This window comes from Panthera leo, chromosome B4 (genome assembly GCF_018350215.1).
Source record: "Panthera leo isolate Ple1 chromosome B4, P.leo_Ple1_pat1.1, whole genome shotgun sequence".
In the NCBI taxonomy this organism is placed as follows: Eukaryota; Metazoa; Chordata; class Mammalia; order Carnivora; family Felidae; genus Panthera; species Panthera leo.
The window spans coordinates 23,694,753-23,712,331 of NC_056685.1; the positions used below are offsets into that span (position 1 = coordinate 23,694,753).

The window sequence follows — 17,579 nt, forward strand, 5'->3', positions numbered from 1 at the left end:
TGCATCAGGACAGACAGCAAATTACCTAAAATGATTTCATTTTATTTGTTATTTAAAGGGCAAGATGGAAAAGCAGTCTAAATGTACTTCTCCATGCTCTTCTAATGCAGGAAATCTATAAATAATATATATAACACTTGTATGTCTTTCTTCTGTAATAGTACTTCAGTGATTGCAAAAGCATCTGCTCTCTGAATAGGATTGAAATTTATAGCATTATTTCAGGGGGAGAATATGAGGTCACCAGAGAGGTTTTGACATTTGGTAAATCGGTATGTTTTTACCATCCACGTTAAAATACTTGTTTTCTTTTCTTTTGATTTTTTTATCAGAGAATTCTTGTTATTAACATTACAAATGTGTTATGGCATTTTTGCAAGACTTTTGAAATCTTTCAGAGTGAAGGCATTGTTTTATATATTGATTCAGTGGTTACATGATTGTATACAAATTGCCAGACAATATCAAACTGCATACTTAAATGAGTCAATTATATTATATGTCAATAATAACCTTGAAAATATTGTTTCTAGTTTACACATTAGAAAAGTAATACGAAAATTTTATGTTAAGACTACACATTAGGAAACATCTATTATTAGGTGATGGTGCCATTCTCATTAATACTTTATCAATGTTTTATTGGAATGTGGAATTTGGTACATTGTTACCTTTTATTGAAATTAAGTCAGACATTCAGACTTTGAAGAGGTATTTTCCAGACAGTGTGAAAAGATGGCCTTCTGTCATTTTGTATATGTGTATGTGTGTGTGCATAATTGTACAGAACATAAGTTTCTAAATCCAGTCATTTGTTGATTCCATAGATATTATGTTACTTAAGGCCAGGCCCAAGGTAGAGTGATCCATACTTATTAGTGCCCCTTTCTGTGTTGGTAGATTTGGGGCATTCAGTAGAGAACCAGAAAAACTCTGTCATCATGGTGCTTATAGTCTACTGTTGGAGAAAGACAACTTAGAGCTAAATAAACTAATTAACTTAGTATACATTTTTGTTAGCACCAGGAAGAATATAAATGATATGTCAATAATGAAAGAGAAGACCTTTTATGAAAAGAGAAGTCAAGGCCTATTTGAATTTGTAACATTTTAATCTGTCACCTGAAAAAAAGGGATAATTTTAGTTCTTTTATTTTTTGTTTTTTTAAAAAAAATTTTAACGTTTATTGATTTTTGAGACAGAGAGAGACAGAGCATGAATGGGGGAGGGTCAGAGAGAGGGAGACACAGAATCTGAAACAGGCTTCAGGCTCTGAGCTGTCAGTACAGGGCCCGACGCGGGGCTCAAACTCACGGACCGCAAGATCATGACCTGAGCCGAAGTCGGACGCTTAACCGACTGAGCCACCCAGGCGCCCCGTTCTTTTATTTTTTGAATATATCCTCCAATACTCTCAGGATCAGAATCATCTTCATCTCAAAGCAAAAGCTCTGAGAATGAGGTCTTGGAAATTTTTTTTAACAAGTACTAGAGTGATTCTTATCAAAGGTAAGCTCAGAAAAAACATTGTCAGAGGTTCTCAAATTTCAGTGTGTATAAAAATAATCCTGGACTTTTGCTTCTGGCCATGGTAGTAACTTGTGTCATCATGTTGTTGAACTATAAATAACTAAAAAGCTGAATAAAATACATTTTTATAGATAAACACTTTTCAAACATTGGAAAAGAGCTTAGGATGGTGACATTGAGAAAGGAAATAAATAAGGGGAACTTGACAATCACCTCAGCTTTATCCTTGGAGGCAATTTTCAGACCACAAGCAAAAGGAAGGCATTCCCATGGAGGTCATGGTGATCTTGCTGAACTGAAAAGACTGGAAAAGCAGTGGCTGAAATATGCAGAATAAAGATGCTAAGCAGGAAGAAAGCTTCAGAAATATGCTTAAGGGTTTCCTTGAATATTTGATGGAAAACCAAGCTGGATATGTCTGGAGGAAGATTTCAGGAAGTTGGGCAAAGAACCAGGAAAGAATTGCTGAAAAGCTGTAATCTGAACAACTACCAGAGTTTGTGCAGGTTTGAAAGATGCTTGAGTTCTGACCAACCAGAATGGAGAACTTTATTAAACACCTGAGGCATTTAGTAAAGACCCTAGAAAGGTTATTCATTAGAAAAAGAACTAAACTAGCCCTAGAATAAGAGCTACCCTATGCACACCCATAAAAAGTTCAAAAGCAAGGCTTTACAGGTTTAAGTTGGTCCACAAGCACAAATTAACTGTATGCGAGAACAAAATTCAACATTGATTAATGGAAGACCACAGAATCCAGGGATTCAAATATAAAATTAATAATGTCTAGCATCCAGTAAAAAATTATTAGATATGTGAAGAAGCAGGGAAAAGTGATCCATTATCAGAAGAAAAATCAGTCAATAGAGAAATAGACCCAGAAATAACCCAGGTGATGAAATTAGCAAGTAAGAACTTTAAAACAATTACAAATGTGTTCAAGAATTTCAAGGAAAACCTGAACACAGTATTGAAAAACAAAGTGGAAACTAGAAAAGAACTGAATGTAACTTCTAGAACTGAAAAGTACAGTATCAGTAGGGAAAAATATTATATTGAATTTAACAACAGATTAGAAATTAAGTGTGTGGAAGTAAAGATTGGTGAACTTGAAGACAGGAAAATAGAAGCTGTCCAGATTGAGCAGGTAGAAAAAAAGGAAAGGGGCAAAAGCCCCTGTGATCTATGGATCACTACATGTATTTCTAACCTACATGTAATTGCAGTCTGAAAACAGGTAGGGTTTGGGGGAGGTAATGGCTAACATCTTTCTGAATTTTGTGAACACTAAATGGCTGCAGATGTAAGAAGCCTGAAATCTGTCTTGTAGGATAAACAACTCACACAAAGATATGCCATAATCAATATGTCAAACACTCATAATGAAAAAATAAACAAAAGCACAAAGAGGAAAAAGTAAACTTACATGTAGGAATCAAAGAGTGGCCACGGACAACCAATGCAGTGGAATGGTATCTTCAAGTGCTCTCAACAATTCTGTGTACAGTGAAAATGTTATTCATAAATGAAGGCAAAATAAAGACAGATATTTTCATCAAAGAAAAAGAATTTACCACCAGACACATGCACTATAAAAAATGTTAGGCTGAAGGCAAATGATTTCAAATGGAAACTCAGCCCTACAAAATGAAAAGAAAAATACTGTTAGTGGTAAACATAAGGATAAACAAGAAACTTTTGATTTTATATTTTAAAAATATTTTTAATATTTTAAATAATATTATTCTAATATTTAAAAAATAAATCATGACTTAAAGCCACAATTATAGCTCTATATTTTGGGGGTCTTAGAATATAAAACTAAAATGTATGGTAAAAATAGCAAAGGGACCGGAGAGGGAAGATGGAAATACGCCGTTTTAAGAGTTTTATGTTACATGTGAAATGGTGTAATATTATTTTAAGGTATACTGTGGTACATTAAAGATGCATATTGGAAACACTAAAGCAACCACTAAAAATAAAAATGAATAAGTATAGCTAATAAGCCAATAGAGGACAAAATGGAATACTACAAATATTCAAACCAAAGAAAGTAGGGAAATGGGAAAAAAGAGATCAAAAAGCAGATAGAAAAAATAGGAAATAAATAACAAGAAGGTAGACTTAAACCTAACTATAGTTGTAATTACATTAAATGGGAACAGTCTAAACTCTACATTGTAAAGGCAGGAATGGTCCAACTGGATGAAAAGCAAGACCAAATACAAACACACTTTATTATTATTATTGTTATCATTTAATGTTTATTTATTTTTGAGAGAGACAGAGCCTGAGCAGGGGAGGATCAGAGAGAGAAGGAGACACAGAATCTGAAACAGGCTCTAGGCTCTGAGCTGTTAGCACAGAGCCTGACATGAGGCTCAAACCCTCGCATTGTGAGATCATGACCTAAGCCCAAGTCAGACACTTGACTGAGCCCCCCAGGTGCCCCTGCTTCTTTTTTTATGAGTTCTATCTCTTTGTTGATATCCTGTACTTGATGAGACATTGCCCTCATACCATTCCTTACTTTTTAAAGCATGATTTCCTTTAATTCTCTGAACATGTTTATAAATCATGCCTTGAAGTCTTTGTCTGCTAAGTTCATCATCTGGGCTCTCTCATGAGCAGTTTCTATTGCCTGCTCTTTTTCAGGTGTATGAGTGAAATTTTTCTGTTTCTTTGCATATCATAATTTTTTTGGTTGAAAAGTAGACATCCTAGATTATAGGAATTCTGGATATTGATAAGGGTTGGGGCTTATTTTTGTTTGCTTGTTTGTGGTGACTTGGCTGAACTATTTTGGGGAAGTTTATCCCCCTTGGTAGGAAACCTCTGATGTTGCCTTGGGCATGTGAAGTCACCCTGGGATGGCAGTGGTTTTAACAATGCTTTCTTTCCCAGTCTCTTTCCCTGATCTTTCTATCAAGCAGTCTGTCTCTAATGGTTTAACACTCAGTTAATAGGTTCCACTAATTGCCAGCTGATTCCTCTATTGTTTTCAACAACATCCTGGGGCAAAAATTGCTTCCGGGTCTGATCTAATTAAATTCAGGCCTCTATGCGCAGATGCTTTTTGAGGCTAGTACTTGGGAGGTTTTTCTGACCCTAGGAGAGCTATTCTTAGCTGTTTCTTTCCTTGAATCTCTCTGCTAAGCTAGCTGGTCTGTGGTTACTTTCTTGTTATCATGGGGTTACCAGGCTCCTTGTAATTACTGGAGCCTCCACTGTTTTCAAGAATACCCTTAGGCTTGGTCTTCCGCACTCTTACTCTCAAATAATATAAGGTCCAGCTTTGGCGCTCTCTATTTTTGTGGCCTGCCTCTTTCCCAGGGCAAAATATCTGAGCCACTCGTTGGAGCCGGCAGCATGTCTTGGGCAGTTGCCCACATCATCTTATTTTATAAGCAGAGCTATGGATCAGAAAGGTGGACTCTGGTCTTCTCAGCCAGCTTTACAGCACAAGGTTGCAGAAGGGTAAGATATGCTGGTGGTCTGCCCCTCCTAAGAAGATACTGTAGACCTTGAATGGGAGCTGGCAAGAGAGGACTCTGTCTTCTTGGTGATACTCATTCGCCCAGAGTAGAGCTTTTATCTCTCTGACCTGGTGATAACAGGGTGGCTCAGGTGCCACACAGAATCTTGCTGTTCTTACCAAGATTTAGTTATGTTCTCAGATGTTTCTTCATTTGCTGTATGTCCTTACAACAGTTTCTAAAGACTTTAAATGGTTGTTTATTTTTATAATTTTTATTATAAAACATAATACAGGTATAGTTATTTCATGGGGGAATATAGGTCCACAGAGTTCTTGGGAGGAAAAAAGTCTTATAAAATCTTTAAGAAAGAAATAATGAGTCTTGTTGACTCATCTGTAATGCCGGGATTATACTGACAAAAGAAGGCAAAGATGTTACAAGAAAAGAAAACCATAATCTGACATTCCACATGAACATATATGCAAACATCCTTCACAAAATATTAACAAATGCAGTAATATATTAAAAAATGTTAATATATCATGACTAAATGGTACTTGTCCCTGTAATGCAAGTTAACTAAAACTTAATGTGGTTAAACATTAAAATTCTCTGCATCAGAATTCACTCCATTAACAGAACCAAAAGGAAAAAAGTCATGAAAAACCTGTGCCAAAATTCAGTAACTCTTTGTCATAAACACTCTCAGGACACCAGGAATAGATGGAAATTTTACCTAACGAAGTGCATCTACCCAATTTTTTAAAAAGTGAGCAAAAATTTTAGACTCTTCACCAAAGCGTATATATAAAATATGTTCAATATCTTTAGTAAAATTTAAATTAAAACCACAATCCACACTATAGCACATACCCACAAAATGACAAAATTACAGGCTGATAAAACTGAGTATTGGTGAGATTGTGGGGCACGTTGAACTCTTGCATGTTGCTCAGGCAGTGTGAAATGGTGCAGCTGTTTTGAAAACTGTACAGCAGTTTCTTATAACATTACACATCAACTTACCATATGACCCAAGTTTCGCCTGTAGGCATTCACTAAAGACTAATGTCTATAAAAAGATTCAAACGTGAATGCTGATAGCACTTTCATAAAATGGGCAAAGGAAAAGAGTAGAGTGAGTTTTAGAAGATACAAGTTTCTGCTTTTGTGGCCTCCCAAAGAATATGGTCAGACTAAGCAAATGGCCTTAGAGTATTCCCAGAATAAACAAAAAACAGTTTGAAGTCAGGAAGACTTGCCTGACCAAATATAATTCTTGTTAAAAAGCGATAGTTATTAATATAATGGATATTGTTGCAGCAAAAGCCAGGTAGATGAATGCAATGAATATAGAACCCAGAAGCAGACCCATAAAGGGGGAAAAAATTGAAAAATAACAAAAGTCAGAAACGCCAATTTTAGAAATTAGTAGTCTTTTTTAGAAATCTGAGTAAAAATATGCTCTCATAACAGTATAGACAGTATACGTGTAGAAAACATATAAAGGCTGTCTTTGGAAGTTAGTTGTAATGGTCTGTTTATAGAATCTCATCCCTTTTGATTTAGGTTGTTTTTTTAAATGTTTGACTATAGCCTGAATTGAATAGAGCATTCATTTTTAGTGTTGCTCCGTTATTGAATTAGTGTAGCTCTAGTTTGAGAAAGTTATACTTCCATTTTTCTTGATGAAAGGACATTAAGGGCTTCTTACAGCATTGTGTTGCAAAACTATACTTAAAGGTTTCTCAGTCCCCCATTACAAATTCCCATTTTAGTCTATGTTGGCGATTTAAGAATTGCGTAGGCTAAATATGACATAGTTCATTCACCTGGATGCAATTCTTCTTAAAGGGAAACCTAAGGTCATTTTCTTATGTTTATCTTTAATGTTTATTTTTTTTAATGTTTGTTTATTTTTGAGAGAGAAAGAGAAGGAGGCAGAGCACTAGCAGGGGAGGGGCAGAGTGAGAGGGAGACACCGAATCCAAAGCAGGCTTCAGGCTCTAAGCTGTCAGCCAGCACAAGAGCCTAACGCAGGACTGGAACCTACGGACTACAAGATTATTACCTGAGCTGAAGTCGGATGCTTAACCGACTCAGCCACCCAGGCACCCCAGGTCATTTTTTCATTTTTAAAGATCTATTGCCTAATAATTTCATCTGCATTTCATTTTATATATTTTAATCCTTCATAATCACTTAAAACAAACATACTTAAGTTTAAAATTTTTTATTTTTGCTTTTCTTTTATAGGAAAGGCATTTTATACTAGTTGAGCACAAGTAAATTTCATCCAAGAGCATATTTGAAATTTCACTGATTCTAAATGAGAGTTTAGGAAATTCATGGTGTTGTTTCATTTTGAGCATCTCTAGGAAGAGTTCAACCACAAATTAATCTGTGGCCTATTGACATGTGGCACCTACAGTCTGTTTAATAATTTCCATGTTTGTTGTATTTGCCCTCTTCACCCACTGGACTTTCATTTTAACCTAACTTCTTAAAGTTTCATTCAGAAGACACTTCTATTTTGGAAACTAAAGCACTGTTCCTGCTTCAGGCAGCAGCTAGAGATAAACTTTGCTAGTCCCTGCATGGAACATTTGCAGGAGACATTGGGTAGGGTCCAGAAAGAGGGAATTGTTCACATCCTCAGTTCTTTTCTGTCAAGGTCCACGTGAAGCTTCACCCAGTAATTTCCCCTAACAGCAGACACAACCATAGTCAAGCAGAGCAACTAGCATACATTCAGTGAAGGGGAGGATGTTTGATTTAAAGATATTTCATCATTTATGACTTTTTCTGTCTTTAACCTCCTAAAAAATAAAATATTTGGAGGCGATTTTTTTTTCATTGTAAGTAATCTAACAAATAAAATGAATCAGTGAATAAGTGGATAAAGTGTGTGTGTCTCAAGCTATGTAAAATGGGAATTTTATGCCTTCAAAGGGCAAGTATCTAGATTTACACTGACTCCTTCTAACTTATGGAGCTCTAAATATTAGAAGATAAAACATCTTAGGTACATGTTCTTTACAGAATAGATGCACAAAAGAAAAAGGCATTTTCCCTTTTCTCTCTGTTTCCCATCTCACATTACTTCCGGATAGAGAATGAGGTCTCCTGCTAAAAATATCCCACAGGAGAGTCTCTGTATTTTGGTGAAGTTCCATCTCTGATTTCACCATTGCTATCCATCCCTTTGCAATTTGATGTTGTTGGGTTTTTTGTTGTTGTTGTTTCTTTTTTTTTTCCTGGGTTATAAACAGGAGTAATTTTTGGTCTTTGTACTCTAGTCACCTCTGCCCTCTCATGGTGAAGTTTGGGACCTTGGGAAAGTGAGGCACAGGTCAATATTGAAAACAGATCAGATGCTCCTCAGGAAGGGTGCTGATAGGAGATCCTGCTAGGCAGATGTAAGGGACAGCCCTGTCCCTCATCAGGAAGACTTCAAGATTCTCAACTTGAGGTGGATCATTAATAGCTGTCGTAAGGTCACACATATAATAGGCGCTCAATCTTTGTTGTTAAAATGTACTATCTAAGCAGGCACTAATTATTTAATGAAACATGGGAAAATCAAAGATGATATGCAAATGGTTACATTGGGCATGGATTTGGGGCACCTGGGTGGCTCCGTCGGTTAAGCATCCAACTCTTGATTGCGGCTCAGGTCATGATCTCATGGTTTGTGGGTTCGAGCCCCATGTCAGGCTCTGTGCTGACATTGTGGAGCCTGCTTGGGATTCTCTCTCTGTCTCTCTCTCTCTCTCTGCCCACCCCCCTCAATGAAATAAAATAAACTTAAAAAGAATTGGGCATGGGTTTTAATGAAACTGAGGTATCAAAAATTAAACATTTTAAATTTAATTTTTTAATGTTTATTTTTGAGAGAGAGAGAGAGAGACAGAGACAGAGCATGGGCCGGGAAGCGACAGAAAGAGGGAGACACAGAATCCGAAGCAGGCTCAAGGCTCTGAGCTGTCAGCACTACCAATGGCAGTATGTTTGATGTGCGTAGACTTACTATGGCCTCTTGTTTACTACTTCATTGCCTAGAAATGCTTGACTAAGTTTTTCCATATTGTTTACCTAGAATATAAAATATGGAATTATATAGGAAAGGCATTTTATGCTAGTTGAACTAAAGTAAATTTCATCTAAGAGCATGTTTGAAATTTCACTAAATCTGAAGGAGGATTTAGAAAAATCATGGTGTGATCTTACTTTGAGCACCTTTAGCAAGATTTCAACCACAAATTGGTATGTGGCTTGTTGATATTTGGTACCTTCAGTCTGTTTTAACTATTTCTTTTTGTGTCTTCACTGACTTTCTATAAAGGTCTTAGAACATTGGCGCTCATGTCTTCTCACATTCTGGGGTGACTTTTATTGCTCTTTCTTTTTTAAGAGAGCAGCTCGCATTTTAGCGTCATGGAAAAACTGCATTTTAGTGTACAGTCTATTGTTAGGTTCCCTCTCCTGCAGGACAGTCCAGCTCAGTGGCCCTGCAGAATCAGGGTACAGTGGTCACAGCTGTTAGAGTGAATGGCGTTCTTTCTTTTTTAAACTTTAAGTTTTTTCCTGCTTTGGTTCTGATATGCATATTTTAAAAAATCCAGTGAACTTAAGTAAAGTGATAGAAGGGAAATGACTCAATTATCATCTTGTAAGTCTCACAAATATTCTTCCTTCCATAGTAGTTGCAAATCTCACCCCAAGAACAGAATTTCAGGTTGGGGGATTGCATTCTAGCATTAAGATATAAGGCTATATGTGTACTTTCTTGATTCTTCAAAAACCTTTTTTTTTTTTTTTGGTAAAAGTTGTCTTTACAAAAGTACATTACATCGTGGGTATTTGTTTTGAGTCTGATTCTACTAAGAGGCTACATTTGCTCTTGGCAGTCTGTCTCATCTTTATTCCTTAAAAATTGAGTCAAACTTGGGGTGCCTGGGTGTCTCAGACAGTTAAGGTCCAACTCTTGGTTTCTGTTCAGGTCATGATCTCACGGTTCCCTGAGATCAAGCTCCACATTGGGCTCTGTGCTGACAGCGTGGAGCCTGCTTGGTATTCTCTCTCCCTCTCTCTGTCTCTGCCCCTACCTTTCTTGCCCTCTCTCTCAAAATAAATAAACATTCTCAAAAAACAAAAACAAAAACTAAGTCAAACTTATTTTCAACACAATCTGTTCTAATTACCCTATCCAGTCTGACTGCTTCTCTACTTAAAGTGACTTTAGCATTCTTCATGAAGTCTCAAAACAAGTTGTCTTTTAACCCCCTAGTATGTCAGCTAGTGCCTTGGGCTGTTTACCCTGCAAATTCCTTCATGAATCAGGTTTTCCTTACATAGCTCTTCCTCCAATTACTTGCCAACTTTCATAAAGTCATTTCTTTGCTTATTCATTTATTCATTGGGTTGATATTTATTGGATATGCCAAGTACTGCATTATATAATATAGCTCCTTGCAATAATTCTTTGCCTGTCACTGTCTTCTTATTCTCTCTTCCTGTAGCTCTGCCCCATCCCTTTTCAAGTATAGAGTAACCTGACTGATAACTAGAAGAGCTCTTTCTTTTGAGCCCTCAGGAGCTCTTTATTGATGACAAGGAACTTCCCACATTTTTGCTAACATCACATTTGCATATGAAGTGCTTGTATTAAGTACAGAATATCCTAGCATTTCCTAAATATTAAGAAGTTGGAGTTGTATTTTTCTTTTGATTCATAATTTGAGGATTTTGGTGGACTTTTAAAATCTAACCCACCTTGAAAGCTTTCTTTCTTTCTTTCTTTTTTTAACTTTTTTAAATGTTTATTTACTTTTGAGAGGGAGAGAGAAAGAGAAGCAGAGTGCAAGCAGGGGAGGTACAGAGAGGGAGGGAGACACAGAATCCGAAGCAGGCTCCAGGCTCTGAGCTGTCAGCACAGAGCCCGACGCGGGGCTCGAACTCACGGACTGTGAGATCATGACCTGAGCTGCATTTAGGAAGCTTAACCAACTGAGCCACCCAGGTGTCCCTCTTTCTTTCTTTCTTTCTTTTTTTTAAGTTTATTTATTTATTTTTAGAAAGAGAGAGAGAGTGTGAGCAGGGAAGGGGCAGAGAGAGAGGGAAAGAGAGAATCCCAAACAAGCTCCATACCATCAGTGCAGAGCCTGATGTGGGGCTGGATCTCACCAACCGTGAGATCATGGCCTGAGCAGAAATCAAGAGCCAGACACTTAATCTGTTGAGTTACCCAAGTGCCCTGAAAAAATTATTTTTTTTTAACTTTTAGTCATTAATTGTAATTTGTCATTTTTTTTAACGTTTACTTATTTATTTTGAGAGAGAGTGTGTGTGCACAAGCAGGGAAGGGTCATAAAGAGAGGAAGAGAGAGAATTCTAAGCAAGCTCCACACTGTCAGCACGGAGCTTAATGCGGGGCTTGGTCCCATGAACTGTGAGATCATGGCCTGAGCCAAAATCAAGAATCTGACACTCAACCAACCGAGTCATCAGTAGTCCTGTGGTCATCTTTAAAAAACTTTTGGTTATTCTGGTTTCATTTCCTATTGGTAAGAGTTTCAACCAATAAATGGTCACTCTTTTTCAAATGCTTTATAAAATAATGTTATTGAAACTATTGTGTTACTCAATTTATTTATAGCTCGATCTTTTGAGATGCTGATTCTGAATATCCTCTAGAAGAGTAAATGTGCAAAAAGAGCCTAGAAATTTGGGGGAGATAGTGAGAGGTGACTTCTTTTATTTGATAAATCAACTCTAAAGCTACAGGCTTTAAAACAGTTTGATACATGACAAGAATAGACAGATCAGAGGAATTTTATTGATAATCTAGAGAAAGACCCCAGGTATTCACAGGAATCCAGTATATAGTAATGATGATATCTCATATGGTAGCAGACTATCTGTATGGAACAAACTAAATGTTACACATTTAAAACATTGTAAGTGAATTAAAGATCAAAATAGGTTAAAATCATAAAAGACAACAGAAAAGTATGGTAATGATGTTAGTTTAGAAAAAAGCCTTTCTTCTGAGCATGACCCAGTAAAACCAAAAAGGTGATAAATTTAAATCTCCTCCCACCCCAAGGATACTTCTTTTTCCAAAAGACACTGTAATGAAAGTAAATACACCAAAACAACCTGGAGGAAACTGTTGTTAACATACACTAGGGCAGATTCCATCCTGTCTTTAGACATTTTTCTTTTTTCCCTTCTGACTTGATATTATCAGTCTGTCTGTGGTACTTGCTCATTATTAGTTTCCCATATGACTACAATTACATAATCTTGGTAATTGTTTTTTTCATCTCTTGAATGCAGAGTTGTTCAGTCTTGGAGCTCTTGTGGGGGGGACTGATTGTGGGTGGAGGGGATTATCCAGTACAATGTTGGGTGTTTAGTAGCCCCCTGACCTCTAGATGCTAGTGGCAGCTTCACGCCTAGTCCTAACAATCAAAAATATGTCCACACGTTACCCAGTGTCCCCTTGGAGCAAAATTGTCCCTGTTTGAAAACCGCTGGTCTGATGGTATTTCAAGCCTATTGGGAGCCAAAGGTGCCCCTGTCATCTCCGACCTGCTTTAATATCTGTCTCCATGCTTTGCATATAGTAATAATTTATTGAAATTACTGAAATTGAAATTATTGAAATTATTGAAATAATTCAATAAATATTTGTTGAATATAAAGGGATAAATAATGATTCTTCTAAAAATTTCTTCTTAACCAGAAATACTATTACAAGGAAAACATATATCAAAAATATTTTCTGTGCTCATACTTCACTCATATTAAAATGTATTGGATATAAAATGCAAATGTGAGTAGAATAGTTCCTGAGAAGACACTATAAGGGGCTTATCATAACAGATTAATTTTGTATGCTCCTTCGTTATTATTTTAGGACCTTTTCACATCTTTCGTGGAGCAGTTCTAGGTTTGTGGAAAAATTGAGTGGAAAGTACAGAAAGTTACCATAAATTCCCTGCCCCCCAGTTTTCCCTATTATTGATATCTTGTGTTAGTATGGTTCACTTGTTACAGTTGATGGGTTAATAATGATACATTTTTTTTAATGTTTATTTACTTTTGAGAGAGAGAGACACAGACAGAGCGTGAGCCGGGGAGGGACAGAGCGAGAGGGAGATGCAGAATCTGAAGCAGTTCCAGGCTCTGAGCTGTCAGCACAGAGCCCAACGCAGGGCTCAAACCCACAAACCGTGAGATCATGATCTGAGCCAAAGTCAGATGCTTAACCGACTGAGCCACCCAGGCATCCCACGATACGTTATTCTTAACTAAGGTCCATAATTTACATTAGCGTTCATTCTTTCTGTTGTGCATTTTATGAATTTTAGAAAGACTTCATTTTTTAAGAGTAATTTAAATTCATAGAAAAATTGAGAGAAAGGTACAGAGATTTTCCATATAACCCCTGCCCCACACGTTCATACCTTCCCCCATTATCAGTACCCCGCACCAGAACTGGTACATATCTTACAATTGGTGAACCAACACTGACACATCATTGTCGCCCAAAGGCCATAGTTTATATTAGGGTTTACTCTTGGTGTTGCACATTTATGGATTTTGACACATATGTAATAACTGTATCCACAATTGCTGTATAATACAGACTTGCTGCACAGTCCTAAAAATCCTCTGTGCTCCATGTTTTCATCTCCCCTCCTCTTCCCTCAGCCTTCATTAACCTTTGATCTTTTTACTGTCTCCATAGTGTTTCCTTTTCCGGAATGTCATATAGTTTGGAATCATACAGTATGTATAGTCTTTTCAGATTAGCTTCTTTCACTTAACAGTATGCATTTAAGATTCCCTGATTCTTGGTGTTGGCAACTAGATTTTAAGCTCAATTCAGAGTCAGATTTTCTTTTTCTTGGACATTTTTGACTAACAGAAAAATGTACTATAATAATTGGTCATCCATGTATAATCTGTATCACACCATATATAAAAATTAAATAAAAATACAGACCTACCTATGTAAACCCTAAACTATAAAATTTCCTACAGAAAATACAGGAGAAAAATTTTGTGACCTTGGAATAGGCAAAGGCTTTTTATATAACACAAGAATCAGATTCTATAATATTTTAAGAATGATAAATTTTGAATTTCTGCTCTTCAAAAGACTCTTGAAAGGACAAGCCACAGACTGAGAGAAAATATTTGCAAAACACCTGATAAGGGACTTGTATCAAAAAAATATAAAGAGCTCTCAAAAATCAGTAATAAGAAAATAAGCAACCAATAAAAAAATGAACAAAAAATGGGATACGTCACTGAGGAAAGTATGTGGATAGCATAAATGAGCACATGAAAAGATGGTCAACATCATTAGTTATTAGGAAAATCCAAATTAAAACTATACTGAGATAACACTGCCATTTAAAACGGCTTTAGAAAACCTCTTATTAATATCTGCTGGCAAGGATGGAGGGCAAGGATGGAATTCTCATGCACTGGTAGTAGGAATGCAGAATGGAATAGCTACCTTGAAAAATAGTTTGGCAGATGCTTAAAAGGTGAAACACGTGACCCATAGGACTCAACAATTCCCTGTCTTAGGTACTTACCCAAGAGAAATGAGAGTATATTCATATATGAGCCTATATGCAATGTTTATAGTGGTTTGGCTCATAATTGCCCCAAACTGGAAACACCTCCAATGTCTTTCAGTTACTGAATGAATAAACAAATAGCGGCTGATCTTTTCATTGGAATGCTCAGCATTAAAAAAGGAGTGAACAACATTTAAACATTAGAAAACAAATCTTCAACAACAGAAATGAATTTCAGATTCATTAGGCAAAGTCAAAGTAGCCAGGATGAATGGGCTGCGTACCTTATGTTTCCGTTTCTGTGACGGTCTTGCAAAGTTGATACCACAGGGACAGAAAACAGATGAATGATTTCCAGGGGCTGGCGAGGGGTTTGACTACAAAGAAACAAGAGGGAAGACTTTTAGGTCCCGGATTTGTTCTGTATCTTGATTGTGGTAGTGGTTATGTGACTAATGCACTTGTCAAAACTCAGAATTACAGCTCAATTAGGTAAATTTTATTGCATGTAAATTATACCTCAGTATACTTTGCTTTGAAAAACAAAGTGAAGTGTATATTATGAAGAATGTATTCTAAATTTTCCTAGATGGGAAAAAACAACTGTTTCAAATAAAAATTGACTCTAAAAAGTAAAATTTGAACTGCTTAGTGTGAATTACATAATTACATTAGTTCTTCCTGTATTTCATTTTTCATTTTATTTCCTGCACATTGTTTAGGGTTCCTTTATCCATTCCAGCTCTAACATTCCAGCTATTTATTCTTGCATTAATGTAATAGTCAACCCCAGAAGAAGCAGCCAAAGAGAAGCCACACTTTAGAGAAATTGGAAAAGACATTTAGTCTCCCCACAGTGATTTTTAGACATTTACAACTGGCTCTAAAACTTGGTTCTTTTAAATAAATGCCATGCATTTTGAAGGGCTCTGAGTTTCTTTTCAGTCGGTTTTGAGTAATTTTTTGAACTGATCATGCTGGGCCACAGTGGAGATGGTGTGATCCTGTTCTCTGCTGCTAAGGTAATAGTCTTCTGTTTGTCCAGTGAAAGGGTGTTCCCCTTTCTGATGCAGAAGAAAATGCAGGTTTTGGAATGCTAGGACTACACCTACTCCTCTATAAGCTGAAAGAAGTTTTCTTTGAATGGAGAAAGACATCAGCTACAAATCGGTTAACTGTGAAGGCTCCACTCTAGAATCAGACCGTCTGAGTTCCTATCTTAGCTCTGTCTCTACTGCGTGATCTTTGGCAAGTGACTTTATCATTTTGTGTCTCGCTTTCCCAATCTTTAATATGGAGATGATAATACCTACCTAGAGAGAGGTGAGATACAGAGATACCACATGTGAATGGATAGCTGTTATTACCTAATCTGTAATGTATCAGAAGTCTTGGGCATCCCATAAAATCTAATCGCCATGTTAGGAAAAAGTTTGGAAGAAAATGTGTTCAGTCTTTCAAACTAGGATGCCAGGAATTTATTTCCTCACACCTCCTTTCTCTGTTTCCATTGAGGTTAGCAGAGTCAGTGAAATTATGGCTTTTAGTTCCCAGGCACTGGTGGGTAACGAAGACAGGTAGAAGAGGAGGCCAGAAAGTTCAGGGTAAGGGGCAAGGAGACCATGGACAAGAGCCCCAGAGGAGGGTCAGGGCTGAAGGTAGAGGCTAGACAGTCAGAGATTAAGGGATCAAGTACTCATGGGGGTCCAAGCTTCATTGGGACCATTACCTAATTATCTCTTCTCTCCGATTCCAATGCTTATATTGGTATTTCTCTGTTCTGCAAATCTGCAGCTCCTTTGAAAGTTTTCTGTGGGATTTAATGTTCCCTAACTTTGGAGAACCTGCATGTGAAAAATCCCCCTTTTTTCATAGATCCCACTTCTTTTGGGGAGGAGAGAGGAGTGTGGGGAGGGAAGAAGGTAAAAAACCTGAGAACCATGGTATTTAAAACAGCTTTCTGAAATGTTACTTGTAATCCTTATTTTAATGCATTCTGAAATTTTGTCAGAAAGGGGGCATGTTTTTAAATTAATGCATATATAAAATAGTATATAGCCTTGTAGTGAGGTCATAGAATCTTACTGCACTTTTAATTAAACTGTCAGAAATCAAGAATACTTTTTAAGCCCTAGATCCTAAAATTTGAGACTAATTTGTAGAATCATTATTCTCTTTTTTTTAAGTTTATTTACTTATTTATTTTGAGGGGGTGGGGAGGGACAGAAAAAGAGGGAGAATCTCAGTCTGACAGTGCAGGGCCCATACAGGGCTTGAACTCATGAAACTGTGACATCATGACCAGAGCCAAAATCTAGTGTCAGATGCTTAACCAACCGAGCCACCCAAATGCCCCTAAAATTATGATTCATTTCATTTATGAAGCCATAAAGATGATGAGAGTAATCATTTGAAACAAAAAAAAATGGGAACAGTTTTATTTAAAAAAACATTTTTATTCTATTTTTTAAAGTTTATTTATTTTGAGAGAGAGAGACCACACACATGTGGGGCAGAGAGGGAGAGAAAGAGAATCCCAAGCAGGCTCTGCACTGTCAGCACAGAGCCCAGTGTGGGGGTTGAATTCATGACCTGAGCCTAAATCAAGAGTCAGACGCTTAACCGACTAAGCCCCCCAGGCACCCTGGAACAATTTTAAAAAATGTTTTTAGAAAACCTTTTATAACAAGGACTTAAAATGTCATATCCATCTTAATATCTTTGAATGTTCCTTTATAGCTGTGCAATGGAGGATCAGTGACAGATCTCGTGAAGGGTTTTCTGAAGAAGGGCAAAAGAATGAGTGAGCCCATAATTGCCTATATTTTACGTGAAGCACTATTGGTAAGGCAATTTAAATTGTGCATTAATTATGGGGCAGTTCTAGTTAAATAAAAAATGTGGATCCTATTTTTAGGAAAATATCAGTACATTGGTTTTTGTTGATGCAAGAGTATATGCAAA

At 36.8% G+C, this 17,579-nt stretch overlaps 1 protein-coding gene across 7 annotated transcripts in view; it reads left to right on the top strand.

Moving 5' to 3' along the window:
* Positions 1-17,579, top strand: part of MYO3A (myosin IIIA) — a 241,940-nt gene that overhangs the window by 24,732 nt on the left and 199,629 nt on the right. For all 7 annotated transcript variants that reach the window (XM_042945148.1, XM_042945151.1, XM_042945153.1 and 4 more), the window contains exon 4: positions 17,355-17,459. In XM_042945148.1, the coding sequence (XP_042801082.1) occupies positions 17,355-17,459 (105 nt within the window). The remainder of the gene's footprint in view (positions 1-17,354; positions 17,460-17,579) is intronic.